The sequence below is a fragment of the Heterocephalus glaber genome, unplaced genomic scaffold, assembly GCF_053883595.1.
Source record: "Heterocephalus glaber isolate CG9 unplaced genomic scaffold, H.glaber_assembly_v1.0 deba00001067, whole genome shotgun sequence".
Classification (NCBI taxonomy): domain Eukaryota; kingdom Metazoa; phylum Chordata; class Mammalia; order Rodentia; family Bathyergidae; genus Heterocephalus; species Heterocephalus glaber.
In genome coordinates this window covers 5,883,377-5,905,939 of record NW_028258187.1, presented here as the reverse complement: position 1 = coordinate 5,905,939, position 22,563 = coordinate 5,883,377, and the positions used below count along the sequence as shown (strand labels likewise).

Sequence of the window (22,563 nt, the reverse complement as noted above, 5' to 3'; positions counted from 1 at the left end):
CTACTTTAAAAAAAATTTTATTTTATTGGTACATTTTAGGCATACAATATAATGACATTCATCACTGGAAATTTGCACCTTTACATGATCTTTCTTGGTTCTTGCTTCTTGACCCATTCTGCCAGTCTATTTCTTTTGATTGGTGAATTGAGACCCTTAACATTGATGGTTATAACTGATACGTATTCACTTATCATTGCCATGACTTTTTCTTTTTGTTGGGTTCTCTCCCTTTGTGTTTAATTTCTTGTTGTGCCTGATGCATTCATTCTACTGGGCTTCCTGGGGTTATGATCCTCATTGTCTTTTCCTAGGACAATGTCTAAAAGTTTCTGGAGTGCTGGTTTGGTATTCGTGAAGTTCCTAAGGTGCTCTTTGTCATGAAAGTATCTTATTTCTCCATCAATTTTGAAAGATAGTTTTGCAGGGTACATCAATCTAGGTTGGAGGCTGTTTACCTTTAGAACTTGAAATAAGTCACTCCAAGCTCTTCTTGCCTTGAGGGTTTGCATTGAGAAGTCTGCTATGATTCTGATGGGCTTTCTTTTGTATGTGATTTGTTTCTTTTCTCTAATTACTTGTACAACTTTGTTCTTTTTTGGTTTCTGAAATCTTAACAATTATATGCCTATGTGTAGATTTTTTTTTGATCAAGGCTAGTTGGCATCCTATATGCCTCACTTATCTGTATGTCAAGTTCTTTTCCCCTGCTTGGGAAGTTTTCTGCCATCACTTCTGTGAACAGTTTTTTTATGTCATCTGCACTGTCTCCTGTTTCTTCATTGACTCCAATCAGTCTTATGTTATTCTTCTTTGCATCGTCTAGCAGCTGCTGGATTGATTTCTCATGTTCCCTTACAATTTTAAAGCAATTTTTCTTTTCCTGGTCACTAATTTCAATCTTATCTTCTATATCTGAAATTCTGTCCTCACATTGGCTCATTCTGCTGTGTAGACTTTCAATGGAGTTTTTAATCTCCTGGAAATGTTTGCATCTCTTTTATGGATTCCATTTGTTTCCTATGTTGGGATTCCATCATGTTCCTCGGCTCCTCTGTAGATTTATTAATCGTGTCTTGCACTGTGGGCACAATCTCTGCTGGTACCTGAGAAATTATTTCTGATTTCATTTTTTCCAGATCCTCTTTTGTTGCCAGTTCCGGGAGTCCAGGTGGTTGCTTATCAGAGGGTTCCATCTCATTTTCCTTTGGAGATGCTGTAGGTGATCTGGAAGTCTGTTTTTGAGATTTGTTTATGTGTCTTCTCATTTCAACGGGGGCTGGGGAGATTCTGCTGGCGCCTATGCGGCTCACTTCCTTTGTGCTGGGAGCAGTGCTACGGCAGCCCAGAAGCCTCCTCCTCTGTGCTGGGAGTGGTGGTATGTTGGCCTGGAAGCCTTCTCCTCTGAGATAGCTATTATTATGTACCTTTTGTAGTGTTAGACATTATAGCAGCCTTCATAACCTTGATTCACATCCTTTCTCCTCATGGGCCTCAGCTCTTTTCCTTATTTTGGCTTCTTTGATTTGAGCCCAAATTATACCACATGTACAACTGCTAAAATAAACCTACAGTTCATAGAGGTTTCAGTCCATACTCATTTGGCTCCAAGCCAAGAATGGCAAACAGGCCTCATAGAGGAGAAACAACATGGAGAGCACAAGGCAGCAAAAGTAAGAAGGGAGAAATATCCTTACTTTTAAATTGAGTCAAATTAATATGACCCTTAAATGGTAGGGAGGGCTGCAGGGAAAAAGTATGAGAACAAATTCCCCATCCATAAAAAGCATCTGGCAGAGGGAAACACTAGCAGGCCCAGATGGTACTCAAATGCCAGATAGAGTCTGGGTGAGGAAGCATAAAACACAGTCTTAAAAAATTAAAATAAGGGTTTTTTTGTGCCTGGGTAGAAAGAAAGAACTAGAATTTAGTAAGTAGTCTAATAATCAGACTACTTTTTAAGTTGTTTTATGCTTAATTTGCTATAATTTCTATGAAAACATGAGACGCATGGATAATTACACTTGGAGTTTTCTAATGTTCCTGGGAGCTGAAAGAACCAATCAGAAAGAAAAAGCCACGGCACCCATGTGGTTTGTAAGTTACAATATGGTCCAATTGGGAGATTGACCATTGGCCTCTAATTGTTTCTGCTCAGCATGCATTTGGTGCATAGCTTTACTTAAGATTAATTTATCTCCCTATTCTCTTCAGGGAAACTAACAGCTAGTTAACAGCTAGTTATCAGTTCAACTAATTATTTCCTTTCCATTCCTGTCCTGCCTCTAACTGAGGTGCATGAGAATGAACGGGGTATGCGTATTTTTTTCTACATCATATCTGGGTAACACAGTTCCCGGAACATTATACACTCTCAATTTAAACTTATTTAGTTTGTAGAAGGCATTGTTCTAGGCAAAGGTCACATACAGAGATTTGTAAAACTGACACAATCCCTGGTGCATGGAGCTAAACTTCTATCACGAGAGACAAATAATAAGTAAAATAGGGAAGTGAGGCATGCTAAATAAAAATGTTGGTGGTGATGACTTCTCTGGAGAAAAAATGAAGTAGAGGGAAATAAAAAAACTGGGGCTAAGGCTGTCACAGGAAATTTCTTAGCATTTACTAAAAAAAGAAAAAAGAAAAATTAATAAGCATCTAACTCAAGAAGTTAAAAGAAAGAGATAATTCTCAGGAATGAATAATAAAGATTGAAGAAGAGAAATTAGCATGTCAGCAATCACATCACAGGGGAGAAAACAAAAAAAAAAAACCTGTTCTTTGAAAAATTTTTTAAATTAAAAAAACCTTGGAGAAATTGATAAGAAAAAAAAGGAAAGCATACAAACAGCCAATGTTACAAGTCAACAAGGGAACACGAAAAGACCGAAGAAGAATCTCTAAAGATAGGAGGTCTTAAAAATGTCACCTGTTTTCAAACATCGTCTTCACAGATGTGATTAAGTTAAATGATAGTCTTGAGATGCGCAGATCATATTAGATTATCCTGGTGACTGAACGTCAGCACAAACATCGTATGAGAGGGGGCAGAGGCCGGTGTCACAAGGAGAGAGAAGTTGTGAAAAGACCGGGCAGCGGGAGGGAGACACTGGCCTTCAGTGCTGGATGGACTGCAGTGACCACAGGCAGGGGGTGCCAGCAGCCCCCAGAAGACAGAAGAGGCACGGAAGGACCATCCCGTGGAGCCTCTGGAGGGAGCACACCACGGCCAGCACTCGGATTTCACACTCAGGAAACTTATTTTAGGGTCCCTCCTCCAGCGCTGTAAGAATACACCGCTGTGTTGTTTTTTGTTTTTCTTTTTAAAGCTGTGGAGTTTATAATAATTTGTCACAGCAGCCACAGGAAATTAGTTCTGCCATTCTACCATAGACCCCAAAGTTAATAAAACTGTGAGTAGGGTTTTACCAATAAATTTGAAAGTACAGGTAGAATGGAGAAATTACTACAAAAATAGCCACTCACAAATGTGACATGAGAAAAGAAAGAAAAAAAAACCTCGATACCAAAGCAGACAAGAACAATATATGAAAAGAAAATTACCGAACAATATCTCTAAAATACAGATGCAAAAACCCTTAACAGAATAATAGCAAACAGAATCTAAGAACATATTATGAATATCATTCCATGATCATGTGGGGTTTGTCCCAGAGATGCAAGGATCGAATATACACAAACATCTGAATATAAGTTGTGATAAAAATACGGGGATTATTTATTTTTTAAAAATTTCTTACAGTAAAATACACATTGCCATCAATCCTAGTCAAAAACTCTCCCTCATTTCGAACATTCTTATCCCATCATTCTTGCCACATTCTGAAGAGTTCTGGAATTCCATTCATGAATATCTTTAGTTGTGCTGTTGTGGCTTCCTTGATGAACTAAATTGATTGAAAAAATTAACTTTTTGTGGTCATTTTGACTTTGGGGAAGAATAAGAAATCACACGGTGCCAGATCTGGTAATCATAATTGCAGATCTGCTATAAAAACATTGTAATGTTTTTACAAGCCTGTCTTCCCATTGGATGGCAATAGGCAACAGCATTCACCAGATATTTTATCATACCTCAATCACAAAAGAGTACTTCTAGAATTGCTTCATGAGTGACAAAAACAATGAGACAAGTGTTTCCAAAATGAGGAGGGGTGCTTTGAGGGGGGATTAAGGGCAATGTTTCTTTTACTGTAATAATTTTAATTATTCATCATATATTTTGATCATCCCTTGCATGACCTACCACATTACCAGAATGAAAAACAAGAATCACGTGGCATCATCTTAATATATGTATTAAAACATTTGATAAAAAATTGAAAATCCTTTCTTAATTAAAACTCTAAAGCAAATTAGATATGAAAGAAATGTACCTCAACACATTAAAGGCTGCACATGACCAAATGACAGTTAATATATTCAATGGTGAGAAATTGAAATCTTTTCTTCTGAGATCAGGAACAGAAAAAACGTGCCCACTCTGGTGACTTCTAGTCAAGATTATATTCGAAGTACTTGTCAGAGCAATTAGCCAAGATAAGAAATAAAAAGCATCCAAATCAGAAAGGAAGAAGCTAAATTCTCCCTGTCTGCAGATAAGAAGATGTTAAATATAAGACTCCACCAAAGAACTATTAGAATGAATAAATGCATCAAGAAAGTTGTAGAATATAAACCAGCAGGCAAAAATTAGTAGCATTTTTGTGCACTAACAACAAATTATAAAAGAAACCAAGAAAACAATTGGATTTATAATAGTTACACCCCCCAAAATGCCAAAACCTTAAAAATAAATTTAACCAAGGAGATGAAGACTTGTTTGCTAAATACTGTAGAAGATCAACGAAAGAAATTAAAGAAGACACAAATAAATGAGAAGACATCCCAGGTTTATGGATTGGAAGATTAATGTCTCTAAAATATTTGTACTACTCAAAGAAAACTCCAGATTGAATGCAATTCAATTTTCCAAAGATATTTTTCACAGAAAAAGAAAAAAACAACTATAAAATTTGTAGAGAACCACACACATACAAAAAAAACCTCCCAGAATTACCAAAGCAATCTTGAACAAAACACATTACTGGATTACAAAATATACTACAAAGCTATAGTAATCAAAAAAAGCATGTCACTAGATTAAAAGCAGTCACATAGACCAACGGAACCAATCAGGAGGCCAGAAGCAAATCCATGCAGTTAACGTTAATGGATTTTTGACAAAGTTACCAAGAGTACACAATAGGGAAAAAAGTGTCTCCTCAATAACTTATGTTTGGACGACTGGATATCCACATACAGAAGAATGACGTTAGACTCTTACTTTATACAGTATAAAAAAATCAAATCAAAATAGATTAAATACTTAAATGTAAGAGCTGAAATGGTAAAATTACTAGATGAAAATTGAAGGGGAAAGCTCCATGACATTGGTCTGGGCAAAGACTTTTTAGATATGAACCCAGAAGGAAGGCAACAAAAGAAAAAATAGAACATAGGATTGCATCAAACTAAAAACTTCTTTACAAGAAGGGAAACAATTAACAGAGGGAAATAACAACTTACAGAATGAATGAAAACATTTGCAAACTACACATCTGGTAAAGAGTTAATATCCAAAATATATAAAGAACACAAACTCAATGGCAAGAAAACAATCCAATTTTAAAAATGGCAATGTGATTAGACATTTTTTAGAAGAAGACATAAAAGAGTTCATAGTATATGAAAAATGCTTGATATCACTAATCAGTAGAAAAATACAAATTAAAATCACAGGTAAGATATTACCTCACATCTCTTAGAATGGCTATCATGAAAAAGAAAAAAGATAAATCTTGGTGAGGATGTGAAGGAAAGGTACCCTTGTGCAGGGACCCGAGTTCGATCCCTGGTACCAAAAAGAAAAAAAAAAGAAAAAAAGAAAGGTACCCTTGTACACTATCAATGGGAATGTAAATTAGTACAGACATTATAGAAAACAGTGTGGACATTCCTCAAAAAATTAAAAATAGACATAGCATGTGATCCAGCAATTCCATTACTGGTAGATATACAGACATTAAATCTGTATGTTAGAGAGATATTAACACTCTGATATTCATTGCAGCTTTATTCATAGTAACTACAAAATAGAATCAAGCTTTATGTCCATCATTAAATGAACAATGAACATGTAGTCTATATATACAATGGAGTACTATTCAGCCTTTAAAGAAGAAGCAAATCCTGTCATTTGGGAAAACAGAGATCAACCTGGAAGACATGAGGTGGAGTGCGGTAAGTTAAGAACAGAAGGACAAATACCTCATGACCGCACTTAGATGTGGACTGACACGTGCTGCACTCAGAGGTAGAGAACAGGACGGGGTCTGCCAGGGTCTTGAGTGGGGAGGAGATACTGCTTAAAAGACACAAAATTTCAATTAAATAGGACAAATAAATTCACAGTGATTATAGTTAACAGCAATGCATTGTGTTCTTGAAAATTGCTAAGAGTACATTTTGAGTGTTTTCACCACAAAAATATATGAAGTAATGGACATGTTAATTAGCTTGATTAAGAAGGGATAAAAGCCTTAACTGGGGCTATAACTGTTCCCAAAACATAATTTTTCAGTAAATACCTACATAAGGAAAATGTCAGGAATGTAACATTTCCATGGTACATTTTTTTAGGCATTTATCAAAGAAACAGCATCAATCTCAAACAAATTCTTCCAGAGAAAAAATTACAGGTCCCATTCTGCCAACTTTTTTTTGTGATGACCTTAGTATCAAAATTCTGACAATCACATTACCAAAAAAGAAGAAAATTACTGGATTTTAAAAAATTTGTTAACAGAGATGGAAATATTCTTAAAACAAAATCAAGCCAAATTCAGCAATATATAAAGAGACTGATACACCATCATCAAATTAGAATTATTCCAGGATGTAAATTTAATTTTACATTAAGATACCAAAGTAAGTGGCTACTTTCCAGAATGAGAAGGAAAACTCATAAAACAGCTCAATAAATAGGAAAAAAAATACTATTGGGTAGAATTTAAAGTCCAGGCACTATAAAAAGTTCTTGGCAGTGACTGGGAGGCAGGAATCTTCCCAGATGTCCTCAGTGGTATCTGTAAGTGTCTCAAATCAACTTACTGGGAGAGCTGACAGCCTCTCTCAGAGGTGGAGTCAGGGAAGCACCTGCACACACCGCTTCATTCACACAGCCTGGGGTCCTCGCCAGTGCAGTAAGAGGAGGACAAGAGCCACAGGAGGAGGTGGCACAAAGTAATTATGTATGTTTGTATGTGTCAAAAAATTCAGACAAACCCATAGATAAATTACAAGAATTAATAAAGGCGAGTTTATCCAGGTTGGTGGTTGCAAAACAGCAAAAGACAGAATATAATTTTTAAAAAAAAACTAGTGGTAAACCTGGCTCAGGTGCATACCTGTAAGTCCAGCCACTAGGAAGGCTGAAGCAGGAGTGGTGAGATATAATTTAGGGTGGGATGGGGATATAGTTGGATGCTCATGTTTGAGGCCCTAAGTTCAGCTCCCAGTGCCTTTCCCAAAAAACTTTCATACGTTCCCTTTTATGAAATTATCAGAACATTTTAAAAATACCTAAAGGAAACTGAAGAATATAATATGCTCCACAATAGTGAATCTTAACTCACATAGATATAATCTGTAGAATCAATGGCATGCAGTTAAAAATATTAACATGCATGGGTGTATGTAAGTGGACAAAATGATTCTATATTTTATATAGAAATGTTAAAGCCAAGACATTTAGAGAAAACATAAAAAAACAACATCAAGGAAGAATTGCTCTGCCAGACATCTAGCCTTACCATAAGCATTTTAGGAAATAATTAAGAATGTGTAGGATTAGGACAGAGACTAATGAATCAATAGAACAGAAGATGGGACTGAGGAAAAAGAAACCTACATTGGACAAAGGAAGCACTGTGAAGCTGTAGAGATGGGTCAGTCTTTTTATCCAATAAACAGTCTGTAGACAATTGGATGCCCACATAGGAAAACAGGAAAGGAAGAGAAATTCACCTCCACTTTATGCCACAAAAATCAATTCCAGGTCATTTGAAAACCTAAAACATAAAGATGAAGCAATAAAACTTTTAGAAAATAATGTTTGAAAGCATTTTTATAACCTCAAAGGAGGGAATGTTTTTTGAAATGGAATTAAAAACACTCCACAGAAAAAGAGTGGTAACTTGGATCATGCTAAAGTTAAGAACTTCTTCATTAAAAGAGACCACTAGGAGAATGAAAATTCAAGCTGCAGAGGTTGAGAAGTTATTTGCTTGTAACTGGATCCTACTCAGAATATATTAATGATATCTATTAATCAATAAATTCAGACTACTGGAAGTGTGAAAGGGCAATTGACTCGAACAGAAACTTCATAAAAAAAGATATCTAAATGGCTAATAAAAGTATGAAAAGGTGTTCAATATTATTAGTCTTCAGGGGAATGAAAATGAAAACCATTATGAAATACTATAGTCACTGGACTAGTACAAATTAAAAAATATGCAGTAACATTAAAACATTTAGAAACTTGCTCTACACTGTCAGTGGGAAAGTATACAGTATAGGTAAAATTGCAATGACAAATGTTACAGAATTAAAGAGAACATAGGAAAATTGTGGGATACTTAGAATGGGATGCTGGCAGGAATGCTTGGTGTCAAATGTGTACTGCTAAAGCAGCAGAGGGAAATTTGTGATTTTTGAATACATTTATTAAAATTAAAAGTTAAATAGAAATTATCAAAGCAATTATGGTGCATTCAGCTCATGCCCCCATCTCCTCATTCCCCTGGACTTGCTGTCATGTAAATACGCAGTGTGTAAGCCTTCAGTCAGGTCCAGTGCAGCCCTTCCCTCCAGCCCTGAGAAATTAGTGCCTATTATACGTATACTGCACTGAGAGGGCTGGCTTGTTACACAGCAACAACCGACTGAGAGAAAAAGGTCAGTATGTAGAAAATGGAGTTGCTGTCATGATAAAATCCTAAAATATGAACAGGTGGTTTGGGGACAAAGGTGGTAGGGAAATTTTTATAGAAAGCTACAAAAATGTGTTCCTAAAGACTGGGAAAATGGCAATTTGTAACAAATAATGGCAACTCATTTGTAAAAGTTTTGTTTTCAGTAACTTAGAAGAAAAATAAAACAATCTAACAAATATATGGATTTTTTTTTTTTTTTGGTGCTGGGGATCGAACTCAGGTCCTTGCACTTGCGCAGCAGGTGGCGAAACTACTGAGCTAAATCCCCGGCCCCACAAATGTATGGATTTTGAGAAAGATGGTTTATAGTCAAAATGCTAAAAATGAGATTTAATTGCACTTAACTACCTATGCTAAAAAAGAGATGGACTTACAAAAAGGGGAAAGAGGTGTATTGAGAAAGAACTGATCAGTTTTGAATCTGAATTTAGGGGGAATGTAGATCATTTGCATAGAAAACCCAGGACTATAAATAAATGATTAGAACTAATAAGGAAATTTAACAAAGCCCTCAAGGGCAAGGTCAGTATACAAAATTAAACAGCATTTCTCTGCTCAAAAAGAGAATAAAATAAAAACAACCCACTAATAAAACAGAAAGTAAGGTAAAATTTCCCATAGCTATATACTCATAAAATATTCAGGAATTGAGTCAAAGTATGAGGCTGTATGTAGACAAACTAAAAATGTCTGTATTAAAGAAATAACACAAAATAAGAATAAAGAAATACGGTACATTAAATTTAACTGATAAAAGTGTTAATTTTCTCCAAATTAATTTGTACATTAAGTTTATAAAATTCATAGAAGGATCATATTTTTGAGAGCTTAAAACAAAGATTTTGAAATTTATGAGGAATAATAAAATTTCCCTATTAACTAAGAATGGAAAAATAAAGTATGTGGGCAAGAATAGAGGACACACTCTATTAAGGGAAGCTATGAAATGATAGTGGTAAAATAAAGCATTATGGCAGTGAAATATAAGTTGTCTGAAGAATATAGAGTGAAGAACAGACTTTCTTATATGTGGTAGTTTGCTATGATATATATGCAACATCATAAACTGATGGAAAATGAAGAGGTTGAGAAATAAGTTGAATCTTACACACATTAAAATATTCCAACTCTATTCAAGAAGACTTAAATGTGAAATTCAAACTGTAAGAGTAACTGCTCCAAAGTGGAAGAATAGATCTTAAACTCTGAAACCATAGGTTGAAATTGATTAATTTGATTTTATTGAAGTTAATGATTTCCAGCCAATAAAGACAAAGGTCAAATTAGTAGATGCATGACAGACAAGGGGAAGACAGTTGCAAAAACTGAAACTGACAGGGATCAATACCTAGAAAATATAGAGAATGCCCACAAATGAACATGAAATGACAGGAAACCAGATGGACAAAACAGCATCAGCTGTGAATATACATTTCACAGAAAAGAAAACCTGAACAAATACAAGAACCAGAAAAGACACTCAGAAAAGTGTAAACTGAAACAGTATTATGGTATTTTAAAAAACAGTCGAAGTAGGAAAAAGTTAAGAGCAAAATAAAATTATATGCTACTGAGGAAAAATGAAACCCAAATGCATTGCTCACACGAATTCCAACTAATCTAATACTACGGGATGATTTCTGTAGTGAAAATAAACATATAAATGGTCAATGACCTAGCATCCTCACTCCTGGATATACATTCCAGGAGGGCATTACACTGGCCCACAAAGAAAAACACCCAGAGATACTCAGTGTAGCCTTACTGTACTAGGAAATCCTTATCATCACAAGGAGAATAGATAAGCGTGATGCATGCTTTCCATGCTCTAGTATGGGGCAGATTTCTTCCTAAGACTTGGCTAAGTCCTAAAAATGTAACACAGAGAGGGAGATAACAGAATTAAGGGAGTGGGATACAGCTCGGTGAGAGAGCATTTGCCTGGAATGTTTCAGATCCTGGTTTTAATGGGGGGGTCATGGCACCACCTTTGAATGTTAAAACTCTTATGTACGTAAGTTAACTGTCTAAACATTTTAAGAATTCACAAAGAAACTTATGGTGGAGAAAGGAAGGAGACAAGAAGAGCTCAGGCAATGGAAAATTTCCTTGATCTAATCAGTATAATGCACTTAATGCCGTGCTTCACATATCCAAAAAAAATGTACTTTTTATTATTCAAGTTCAGGAAACTTGCTCAATGCAGAGTTAGTGGTTTAAAATATCAAGCTCAGGATTTAGATAAACTCATATTACCTGAGTTGTACACTAGCTACGTGTTCCTTGGGCAAATGACTTCCGTGAGCCTTTTTCTTCCTCTGTAAAGTGGAGATATTAATAGTGTACTTCATGCTGTGGTGAATATTAAATTTTATAATGCATTCAGAGAACTTAGCACAACACCCAGCACCCAGTTAGGGCCATGTCTGGCTTGTGCCTAAACCCACGTTGCACCAGGCAGGGAGTCCAACCCTGCAGCACCTTACCGGCTCCTCAAGAAAAGCTCTCCCAGCAACCTGCTACATCCGGGCCCCAAGTACTATAGCATCCCTTGCTCTCATAGTTTTATGTCCTAGTTCCAACTAGATTGGCTGGGACTCTTACTGAGCTTCTATTGGGAAAGAAATTTAAGAAAAGAAGAAAATTAAATTTTCAACTTCTTGAACTTTTAAAAAATTAGCTACAAAGTACTTCCTTAAATCATCCAAGTTAGTCCTAATAACAATGCTTTGTCAGTATGTCCACCCCCATTGACTAAGCAGAATGGATTTAACTAGCAGTATGGTGACAGCTGGTTACTGGCAGAGCTGGATTTGAAAACAAAGTTAAAAGATTCAGATTGCTTACGTGTAGAGTATGATGCCCTCTTTCTCTTCAGGCCACGCCTATTTGAGAACTCCTCAAATCTTACTAAATCAAAACAAATCATGTGTCATAAAGCTTTCTACGTGTAAAAATTTCCTGAGAGCTAAACATCAAGTTACTTATTTTCCAGCCCAGAAATTACTGTCAATTATACGATTATTTCTGTGGAGGAAGAGATTTTTGTTTCTTATACATACAGGCTATCTATCTTCTTTTGATTTATAAGCGCGAATAGAGTTGATACATTAGGACCGGCCCACTCATTTTGTTCACCAAAGGGAGATGAAGGAAAATCAAAGTCCTGCCGAGGGAAAGAATCTCAGAGAGAGTATTAACAAGTAGCTGTGAGATAATTTTTCACATTAATCTTCAGTGCCTTTCATTTGTGATGATATGAAACCACAGGTTTTAAGGGAAAAGCAAACTGTTCCATAGTTACAGACCTCATTTTGGAAATTCCTGTTAGGACTTTAGTTTTCTGCGCTTTTTTTTTTTTAATAGCAGACAGTTCTTCATTTCCCAACAAAGCTGTGAAATTCTACAGAGCGTGGCAGATTGGATCGGACAGTGCAGAGAACGCTTTACTGAGCCTCCTCATCTGAAATGTTCTCCTCTAGGCCCTGTTAGCGACCCCTCTCAACGGTCTGGTTCTTGTTCTAAAACCACTTTTGCCAAAGATCAGCCCCTTATGAAACGCACTGGCCACGATTATTCTTGCAAAGGTAACAGGCTTTTTTCTTTTTGTAGAATAAGCTCTAGTTCTAATTTACTTGCGTGTAATAAAATTTGTGATGATTAAAGAACAATTCAGTGTTCTAAATTCTTTGTCCAAGAGTCAACATCAGGCCTACGGCAAAATTATCCAAATAATTCCATATATGTTCCAAGGTATTCTTCTTAATTCACTTAAAAAACTACGTTGGAAAAGGTATGTTATATTCACAGGGCATTTTCATTCATGCTTTGGGCTTTTCTGGCTGTGTCCACTATGCTGCTGTTAAAAAAAAAAATTATACCAACACATTTGGTTTATGAACTTAAATTTAAAAACATTTCTTATTTGGAACAAAGTTTCTCATGTTAAAAATATTCCTGTGACGTGGTATAGCAATTCATCAGTATACTGGTACATCTTTGTTTTAAAGGTCAATGAAACAGTTAATTAATCTGCTGGCATCTATAGATAAAAAAGGAGTTCTTGCTTTTAGACCATGAGCTCAGTACGTAAATCTCTCATGTGACTGTAATCATAATATTCCCACAGCTTCAGTATCACCTATTGTAATTTTTCTGCTAATAAACAAATTTGAACTAGCCAGGAATCCTAAATTTTGAGACTAGTTGTTTATCTGAAATATACTCCAGAGAAATAGTATGGCAGCTCTGCTTTGAATTTAATTTAAACAGGAACAGGCAAAACAAATCTCTATGGAGGATAGTTGACAATAATAAAATATTTCTCCCAGCGGGTGAGCTGGTAGCAATTGTACTGTGGCAATCCAGGCCCACGTTTCAGTAGGTCATTACCATCATAACAAGCCCTTGGACCAACTGGCATGGACATGCTACATTGGGCCTCTGATGGGCACATTATTTCAGACCTTTAACTTCATGGCGAGCAAGACAAACACTCCTGGAAAAGGAGGATTATATTTTGAAATTCCTTTCTTTTCTATTTTGTTTTATAATAAGATGCAGTGGACAATCAATATACTGCTCCTTGTTTCATTTTGGTTTTTTCCCCACACTACTAAGGGGCATAAGAAGCTAGACTCAGAGATTTGAAAGATCCAGGCACATCATCTTAAACACTTCCCTGCCTAGTTCACTATGGAATTGCCCATTCGCGCCGTAAACCATTGTAGACAAAAGCCTTATACAGATCTCCCTTTTCTTTCCCACATTAATCACAAGTTCAATTTTTAAATAACCAAAGTATACTTGAAGTTTTTGCAGAGTCCCAAGGGCAAAATATCTTGTCTCTATCCTATGTCATTCCTACCTCTCCTTCTACCTTTTACCTAAACCAACAGCTTGGAAAATATAGATGAGAAAACTCACCAAGAAATCAGATCTTCTAATTTTGTTGCTTTTTTGTTTTGGAGTACAGAAAAACAGGGATTTTGAGCCAGATGGAAATTAATTTTAAAGCACATCAGAGGGCCAAATGTGCAGGTGGAAAAAAAAAGTGTGAGCTTTTTTGAGCAGGCATTTTCATTTTTCTTTGGATAAATAATCAAAAATAGTGCTTGAAAGTCAACAAATGAAATGTGTTCCCCATGTCTTTTGGAGGTGACAGTTGGGAATGGAAAGCCAAACCAAAGTATATTTCATTTTTGTGAGTTAATAAAAGGTAACTTTTTTCGTCTTTTTTTTTTTAAGTAAGAAAAAATTAGAGCTGATGTATTAAAGTCTTTGCTTTTATGGACATGCGTGGCTTGAGAAAAGTACAAAAATGTAGAGCAATGGCATCCCTATCTGCCTTTCTTAAAGATTCCAGAGCGAGGCCACATCTCGAAATCCCAGAGAAATCCCACCAGAGAAATTTCAGGCTCTGTGGATGGGACAGCAGGGATTTCTGACACTCCCTGATGATTCCAATATGTAGACGAGTCGGGAACCACTGGTTTAAGAAAAAGAAATGGCTCACAAACAACTAGCAAAAATAAAAACGATTCCTTACAACAAATATATAACCCATTGTCAGCAAGACTTGTTTCTACATTTAAAAATACAGCATATGAAAACATCAACATCCTACTTTTTAATTTGCTTGTATATCTGACACAACTGTGAAAAATGTCAGTACCAGGAAGTTTCTCCTGGAATAATTCAAAATTTTTAAAAGGTGATAGAATTCAGATACTTGGGCTCTTAAAAGTATGTGTCTATCCCTGCCCTCCAGGACCCTGCCATCGCCACAAAAAGGGGAGCATGATTAAGAAGCCACATGTGTACGTACCAATTCCCCAGGAAGAATGCTATCATTATGCATCGCAAACATGCACTAATTAAAAAAAAAAAGAACTGCTCTGCCAGGCCAGTGAAACAGTCATCTACGGTTTACGTGACCCCTACCTGACTCATGAATTGCTAATAAAAGCGAATTAGGTCTTCAAAAAATAAAAATTTAAAAAATCATGGGACTAACATGTATTTTAAAATATTGAAGACCTCATTGGAAGATCACAGGTATGATTTTTCTTCTTAGGTTTTTGTATCTTCTATTGTGTCAATTCCACCCAAGTACTGAAAAATATCCGAGTTAAAGCACGTCAGCTTCTGCTGAGCTATTGCCACCGGAGGACACTAAAGCAGAAGGGAGGCCGGGCTCTCTGGAGGGCCGGGCGGACTCAGAGTGGGTCAGGGAGCCTCGGCTCCCAAGCCCACTCGGCTCGGAGACCCTTTGTGTCCTGGCTCCGGTCCCTGGAGAAGCGGCCACCTCTGAAGGGTGAGAAGCACAGGGGGGAACACAATGACAGGCGGAGGAGCCAGGGAAGCACAGATTAGCACTTTGGCGATGGCTCCACAGGGTCCTGGGCTGCAGCCTGACCCCAGCAGCAAGGGCTGCGACCTCGCACGGTGTCCCAGGCAAGGAGAAGCCATTGCTGTCAGCAGCGCTGCTGAGCCCTCTTGGATTCCAGGGCAGCTCCCCTCCTCCGCGCTGCAGTGCGAGCTCTGCGGCCGCTGCTTCCTTCCTTCCCTTCCTTCCGTGGCGAGCCCGGGCCAGCAGCCGGCAGACAGCCCGCACCGCACGCAGCCCCAGCGCCTGATTTAATTGTTGATAGAGGGAAATAATGGGTATCTCTCGCAGGTTTTAATATGATCTTAAAATAGGGGGAAAGTTTTGTGTTATGACAGTGACATAGAGGCGATGATTTTGAGTAATGCAGGATGATGTGGAGATGCTTTAAGATTAAATAAGAGCTATATAAAGGCTTGTCAGAATGAATTCTAATGTGCCACGGAACACTTTGCATACTCTTAAATATGCAAAATGTCTCAAGGCACCCTAGAATTCATTCTGACAAGCCTTTATATAGCTCTTATTTAAACTCCTACTTTATTTTTAGGGAACAGGTACTCAGAGCCCCTCTTTGAACTGAAGCAGCAAAGAGCAGTGTTTATGGATTGAATTCTTTCACAGGAAAAGCAACACACCACAACAGAGCAGTCAAAAGTGGAAGCTTGTTTAATATTGCTCTACCATCACCCTGAAAGGCATAATAATTTGAGTTACACATCTGAACTGATTGGAGTTACAGAATCATATCTCCCTTTGCATTTAACAATATATACAATATAAAATAAATACATTTACACAAACAGACATTTGCTGAACACACAGTATGGTACACATCACAAAAATATACAATTGATTGCTTTACAGATGTGAAGCCATCTACAGCTATAGACATGGTTTTATCATTATCATTATTATTATATTTTTACTACTGGCTATAATGCAACTCCTGGATTATTATAAGCAGTTTAAATTTTTTTTGTCCTTTTACGATCTTTCCACATAAGACTGCCATAAAATGTTTTCCTAGGCAGGTAAACAGAGACGCTTAAATAATTAAAATACAATCACCAACACCCATTTCCTCTTCTATAAGAAAAATAGCAGTTTTAAATTTTTTATATCTTTTATGTTATCATTTAAATGAAAAATAGTGGAATAAATACAACCACCTGATCTGATTGAAACACAGGTGTACCTATGAGGGGTCACACAATCATATCTTTAAATAAGAACTAACCTAAAAGAAGCAAAATAAAAAGAAATCATATGGCTAAAACATACACCTTTATAACTCTCCAAAACTTCACATTAAGTAAATGGTCTTGCTTGAAACTTTAAAAAACTTCCCTCAGGAGAGGGTTAAGATGAGTATTCACCCTAAAGCCTGTGCAGTTTTATTAGATCTACACTTTAAGGTTGTTCTTTTCCTTTCCTATGTGTGAGATACTTGTTCTTTTGCAATGTCGACATCACACTAAAAACTACATCTCATTGTTTTAACAGATCTCCACCTGTGTTTGCAGTTACTTCTTAAAGTACCATGTACTTTAATGTGATACAGTGAAGACGATGTATATATTGCAGATATTTTACTTATATCTAGTGTAATTGAATAGTAGCAACTTAAACCCTGCACAAACTTTCTGAAAAATAACCTTTTTTAAACACTTACATATATAAATAATCTTATAGAATCAGCACCTTTTATTTTTTCTTCCCAGGAGTTGTATTCTCTGTTGTTATTTTTAAAGGGATGTGCCAATTTTTGAACTCCTATCACAGCTATAAATTTCAAGTTATTGACCATCTGAATGAATTGCTAAGGATGATTTATCTAGAATCACACTACAGTCACTTCTCTACTGAGAAACCACAATCTACAATACAGTCCCATATAGCTAATGATAGATACACAGTATTCCTAGCATTGGGTTGAAACTGCAACCCAAGGTATTTTGTTTAAAGCACACAAAGTAGCAATAGTTTTGGAAACAGAGTTCGCACCAAAAAGTTTTGCAACAACACAGAGCGAGTTAATAACAACATCTGAGAGATGACTGAGTGAAAGCCATATGTACAGCATTTAAAAATTAGACTTATCTATATTCTTGAAATATTCAAAATTTTATGTCTAAGCTATACATTGGTATTCTATAATAAACCATTAGAGAAATTATTCCTTGTTTTGAAAATATTATTATGACTTTGATGTGTATCTGTTCATAATGAATACTTGTTTGGAGTTTCAATGTCTTAATTATTATTAGGAAGAACCTTATTACCGGTAAGGAATAGAGTATACTACTGTAGTCTCCTGAGGAATTGTACATCCAATATTGTCTCTAATTCTACCCTGTGTCTAAAAGCACACACCACAAGAATCCACACACCACAAGAACAAGACAACAGTCTCTGAATGCAACATAAACTTCAGAAAAGCATAGCAACATGAAACATTGAAGAGCTGAACTACATTTCTTTTGTTTGTTAGGATTACAATGTTAATTACATCTGTGTACATAGAATAAAGACTGTTCACACAGTACAGGGAGCAGCTACTAACACTGGTCCATTGGTATAGCGTTGGATGGGGGGGGTTCTCTTCATTGGTTATTAGGCGACTGTAGATTTCGGGGTTATCTAACTGATTTCTTCATTAGATTACACCTCTTAACAGTCTGGACCCTGACTGACTTTCATGCTGTAACAATACTGGTTGAAAAGCACATACATTGGTTTAGCTCTTGGTAAAAACTGCAGATTAATTGAAACAAACATTCCTAAATGAATAAACTCATATGGATCAGGTTTTAGAATTTGGTCAGGCATCTGCTGTCCTTCATGATCTTTTTTTAAATTTCTGGCATTTGCCTTATTGCCTCTTACGTGAATACTGGCTCATCGTTCCTTCAGAGACAAGGTCCACAGCCCTGTGGACGGGCGGCATCTCCTTCCTATCACCAGGGCAGCTGGAAGGCATATGGCGGCCGCCCTCGGGGACAGAGGTGCCCGCCATCATTCTAGGGCTCCGCACCCCCCCTCGTGCGGGGTGGACGCAGTGATGCCGGAGGCCCTGCAGGTGTAATCTAATCCTTGGTGTCAGTGATGGGGGTGAACTGGAGCTCAGGTACAGAAATCGATGTTTGGGACCAGACTGGTACACAACATAAATTGCACCCGTTATAATATGCACCTTCCCTTCAACTATTGCTTGAGTAAGTTAAATTCTCTTATTAATAAATGGCTGAAAAGTGGTAAAGCTGGTACAAAAAAATCTCCATTTGTAAGAAGAAACAAAACATTTTTTAAAAATCTTCCTTCAGGATTCATTTGTCCTTCATTATTGTTCATAATTGTTCAAAGCCAGCGCAAAATTGCAGTATTCTTATTCCTCTTTAGTATTGCATGAATGAATAAAGCTTAAACTATTCCCTGAAAAAGTTACATAGTAGCTAAACTAACAAACACCTGGAAGACTTGGGAAAACAATTAAGGAATCAAATGGCTGTAACTGATCTAGATGGAAAAGCAAAGATAAGAAGCAGCCGATGCAACATCGTCGCTGAAGTTGTCTAATTAGAGGCTGCTCCCGTGAAATCTAATACTGCACTCAGTCAATTCACTGTGTCGCACGGTCCTTCTAGGTACGTTGCTTCTCTCTTTGATTCCTCAGTCACCGGGGACGGGCCAGTTCATAATGAGCTCACTGGTATCCATATTATGGATCTCCATCCTTTGGCAGGGCTGGCTTCCATGTTGCTTCACTTAGAGACCTCTTTTAAGAGTTCAGCAGCAGAAGGAAGGGAGAAAAGGAAAGGGGGATGGAAAAAAGCAAAAGAACGGAAGCGGAAAGAAAAGCAAAGCAGGGGGGAGGAGAGGTGGGAGGAAGGAGCACTCTCTTAGAATTTAGAGTTATTTAAACTGTAGGATGAAGGGAGAAAATAAGAGCGGAAGGAGGGTACGAGAAGACGTGGAAGGGAATAAGGAAGGGAGGAAGGGAATAAGGAAGGGAGGAAGGGAGGAAGGAAGGAAGGAAATGCCACAGCTAAAACCAATAATTAAGGAAGCCCAAAAATGAGGGAGGCGGAGAAGGGAGAGAAAGAAAATAAAAGGGAGAGCACGAGGGAGGGGGAAGGAAGATGAGAAAGTAGACAGGAATTTATCAGGAACCTACGGAGGAGTCTGAAAGCTGCTTCATGGTCTTGCTGCTCAAGTATCAGTGCAGTCTGTGTTGATATCTGTTTAGTTCTTAACTAAATTCTAAGCTTCTTCGCCATCACTCTTGGGTTAATTTTCCCTTTTTCAACGTGCACAGTGGGAAGGCCCCGGGAGCTCTTAGTCAGACCTTGGCCTCCAGCATTTCCAAAAACAGTTTGTGCATGGGCACCTTGCCTTCGAGTTTGATGTTGTAGAAGTGCTGCACCGCCTTGGTGGAGGTCTGCCGGAGCAGCGGCAGCGTCATGAGCATCTTGCCGGCCCGGCGCGGGTCCTCCATGTGCTGGCCCGCCTCGTAATCCTGCAGGGCCTCGTGGAGCACGTCCTGCAGCTTCTGCACGGCTTCCACGTCCTCTATGTGCATGGAGTCTGTGCGACAAAGCAGAATACACACGCGATCACCCTTATGCAGAGCACCCCTGGAACTGCAAGTCGCAAACCTACAGACACCACCGCCAGAAGGGACCCAGCAGAAGGGGACCCACCAGGCAGCAGCCCCATGCACCGCAGACGCGAACGCGCGCGACAAAACGCTGTGTATCAGGTTCTGAACTTGCTTCAGCTCACAGCGGCGCTTTGCTCAGAGATGCGCCTTTCTCAAAATACCTCTATTTTCCCCCCCAAAAGTGATTTCTAATTCTAGGTTTGGACGTGGGAATTATTATAAAGGATCCATTATTTTCCTCCTCAGACGGAGGAAGAGAACAGTTGCTTTTAGGAGATTATAATCATGGCTATCTTATGCATGGCCTTTATTCATGTATTCATTCATTCAACAAAAGTTCCAGAAGGCCATCTATTAAAAGTATTATGCTAAGTGCTGTCTGAGGTAAAGTTTAAGATCCCGATCTTGCCTGCAAAACACCCCTGTTCCCAAAGGGGGGAAAACTTGATGATTAAGATCTTAATTAACAAAGCCACGTGAATGCATTGAATTCAGCACTATCTTGAAGCACAACACATTCTCTATCCTTTTCGAATTTTAAGGTACTGGTAACAGTTGCTTAGCGCGCCCTGATATACTCTATTCCCTTGCTTGAAAACAAAATGTTGTCCTTAGATTACTGAGTCGGGAAATATTTTTTCACATTTGTGAAGGTGCACTTTGGCTCGAAAAACTAATTTGAAAATCGCATTCACCTGAGCAAGGAAGGGTTAACAAGGTTGCCACAATTATTCTTGTGAGAAATGTGAGAAGTGGGAAAAAATAAGTTACAGCTCCAGCGCTGAAAAAGACACTTAATTATATACAAGTTTGAATCAGTTAGCACGTTTTATTGATTCTGATGACAGTTTATCTGTTAATTACTCATAATGGAGTCTTTGGAGGATTCTTCATGTTTAATAATTCTAGTTCTCTGAGATCGCTGAGCTCTAAGATATATGCAGTTAGCCCAATTTTCCCTACAATTCATGAATCTCACAAACAGAAAAGGGGAAAAGTAATTAAAATTAAGTGGCTAAATATACAAAAAAGAAATGGGCAAAGTGATTTAAAGATAGATGGATATAGGCAGTAACATGCTTTTAAACTTGTGTATTTGATCGTTTTTTCTTTGACATTGTCATTTTGAATCATTTTATTGTGAACTAGCCACTAGTTACATTAGGCAATGATACAGTTCTTCAAAACATTTTGAGTCATCAGGCATATAACACTTAGAGTCTTTACTGCTCAAAACTCCACTCCTGCTCAGCAAAGGCGGAACACGGAGTTCCTCCAGTGGAGCTGGTCTCCCAGGACCTTCTGTGAGGACCGCTTCCCTCTTTACTCCTCTCCTGCCTGGCTCCCTTCCTCCGCTGAGTCCCCCCACCCCCTACAGGGTCTTGTGTTGGAAACAAGTGCTCGTATTTTTGGAAGGTGTCGGGATTGGTAATGTCAGTCATGGAAACAGCCACAGACATGAGGGCCACAAGGCCCCTTGATTTTTTCTTTTCTTTTCTCAGCTCAGAGCGGTCTGAAGGAGAAATGGACCCCGCACACGGGAACCCCAGTGGTGAGTCCCTAGGTGACAATATCCTAAGACCTTGTACTGAAGGGAATGGAGAGGAGACTCATCCAACTCACCTGGGACTAAGGTCATGACCTCCTCTAAGACAAAACAGAAGTAAAACAAGGTAACTATTTTCCAGCTAAACCCAAAGACAGAATAAAAATGACAAGTATCATCTACTGAGCATCCATTTCGGGAAACCTTAGCTTCTTTTCATTTCCAAACGGCCCCACCAGGTAGGTGGCACTGGAGCTAAGTGCAGTGGTCAGGCTTACATTTTGCTTTGAACGAAAGGCGGCTGGGGCACTGCAGTGAACACAGCATTTCCGGTGGTCACTGCAGTGACCCTCTCCAGCGGCAGTGCCCTCCTAATGAAGGCATTTCCAGTTGTGTACAGTGTCTCCTTCACAAGGGACAGAACTAGTGTCTTCTTCACACTTCCCCTACCGCCTCCAAATTCGGTCCTTTGGTCCTGGCTGGAAACAACCAGGGATCCACTTTGCCTACGGTGCCCCTTCCAGCACTTGGATGTCGGCTAAGGCCGCGAGCCCAGTCTCCGCCCCACGGCATCCCTTCCCCACTGCTCTTGCCTGGCAGGATATATATGAGAGGATGTCACAGGAAATGAGGCGAGAACAAATAGCGGAGAGATATGCTCACAAACAGCAATTAAGACTTCAAACTATTCTTTAAAGGCTGTGATTTAGCTTGAGAGATTTAAAAATGATTTAATCAAATTACTCTGATAATTTAACTTCCCATTTACAGAAAAGATTCTAACTCATTTTAGCTTTACCCATTCTCAAATCTGCTAATACTTTAAATGCAAACTCACTAAATCTGAACTGTTTAATTAGACCATGATTCAGCTGGCAGACTGCTGAAGAAAATATTAATCTCC

General features: G+C 38.0%; 1 protein-coding gene across 16 annotated transcripts in view; it reads right to left on the bottom strand.

The window, feature by feature from the left end:
• Esrrg (estrogen related receptor gamma) overlaps positions 1–22,563 on the bottom strand; it is a 538,714-nt gene that overhangs the window by 8,155 nt on the left and 507,996 nt on the right. For 15 of the 16 annotated variants that reach the window (XM_087209790.1, XM_087209791.1, XM_013066531.3 and 12 more), the window contains one exon: positions 16,988–20,037. The exons of the other annotated variant lie outside the window; for it this stretch is intronic. In XM_087209790.1, coding sequence (XP_087065916.1) covers positions 19,793–20,037 — 245 coding nt within the window. In that variant the 3' untranslated portion in view covers positions 16,988–19,792. Of the gene's footprint in view, positions 1–16,987; positions 20,038–22,563 lie in introns of those variants that run through there. 16 annotated transcript variants of the gene reach the window in all.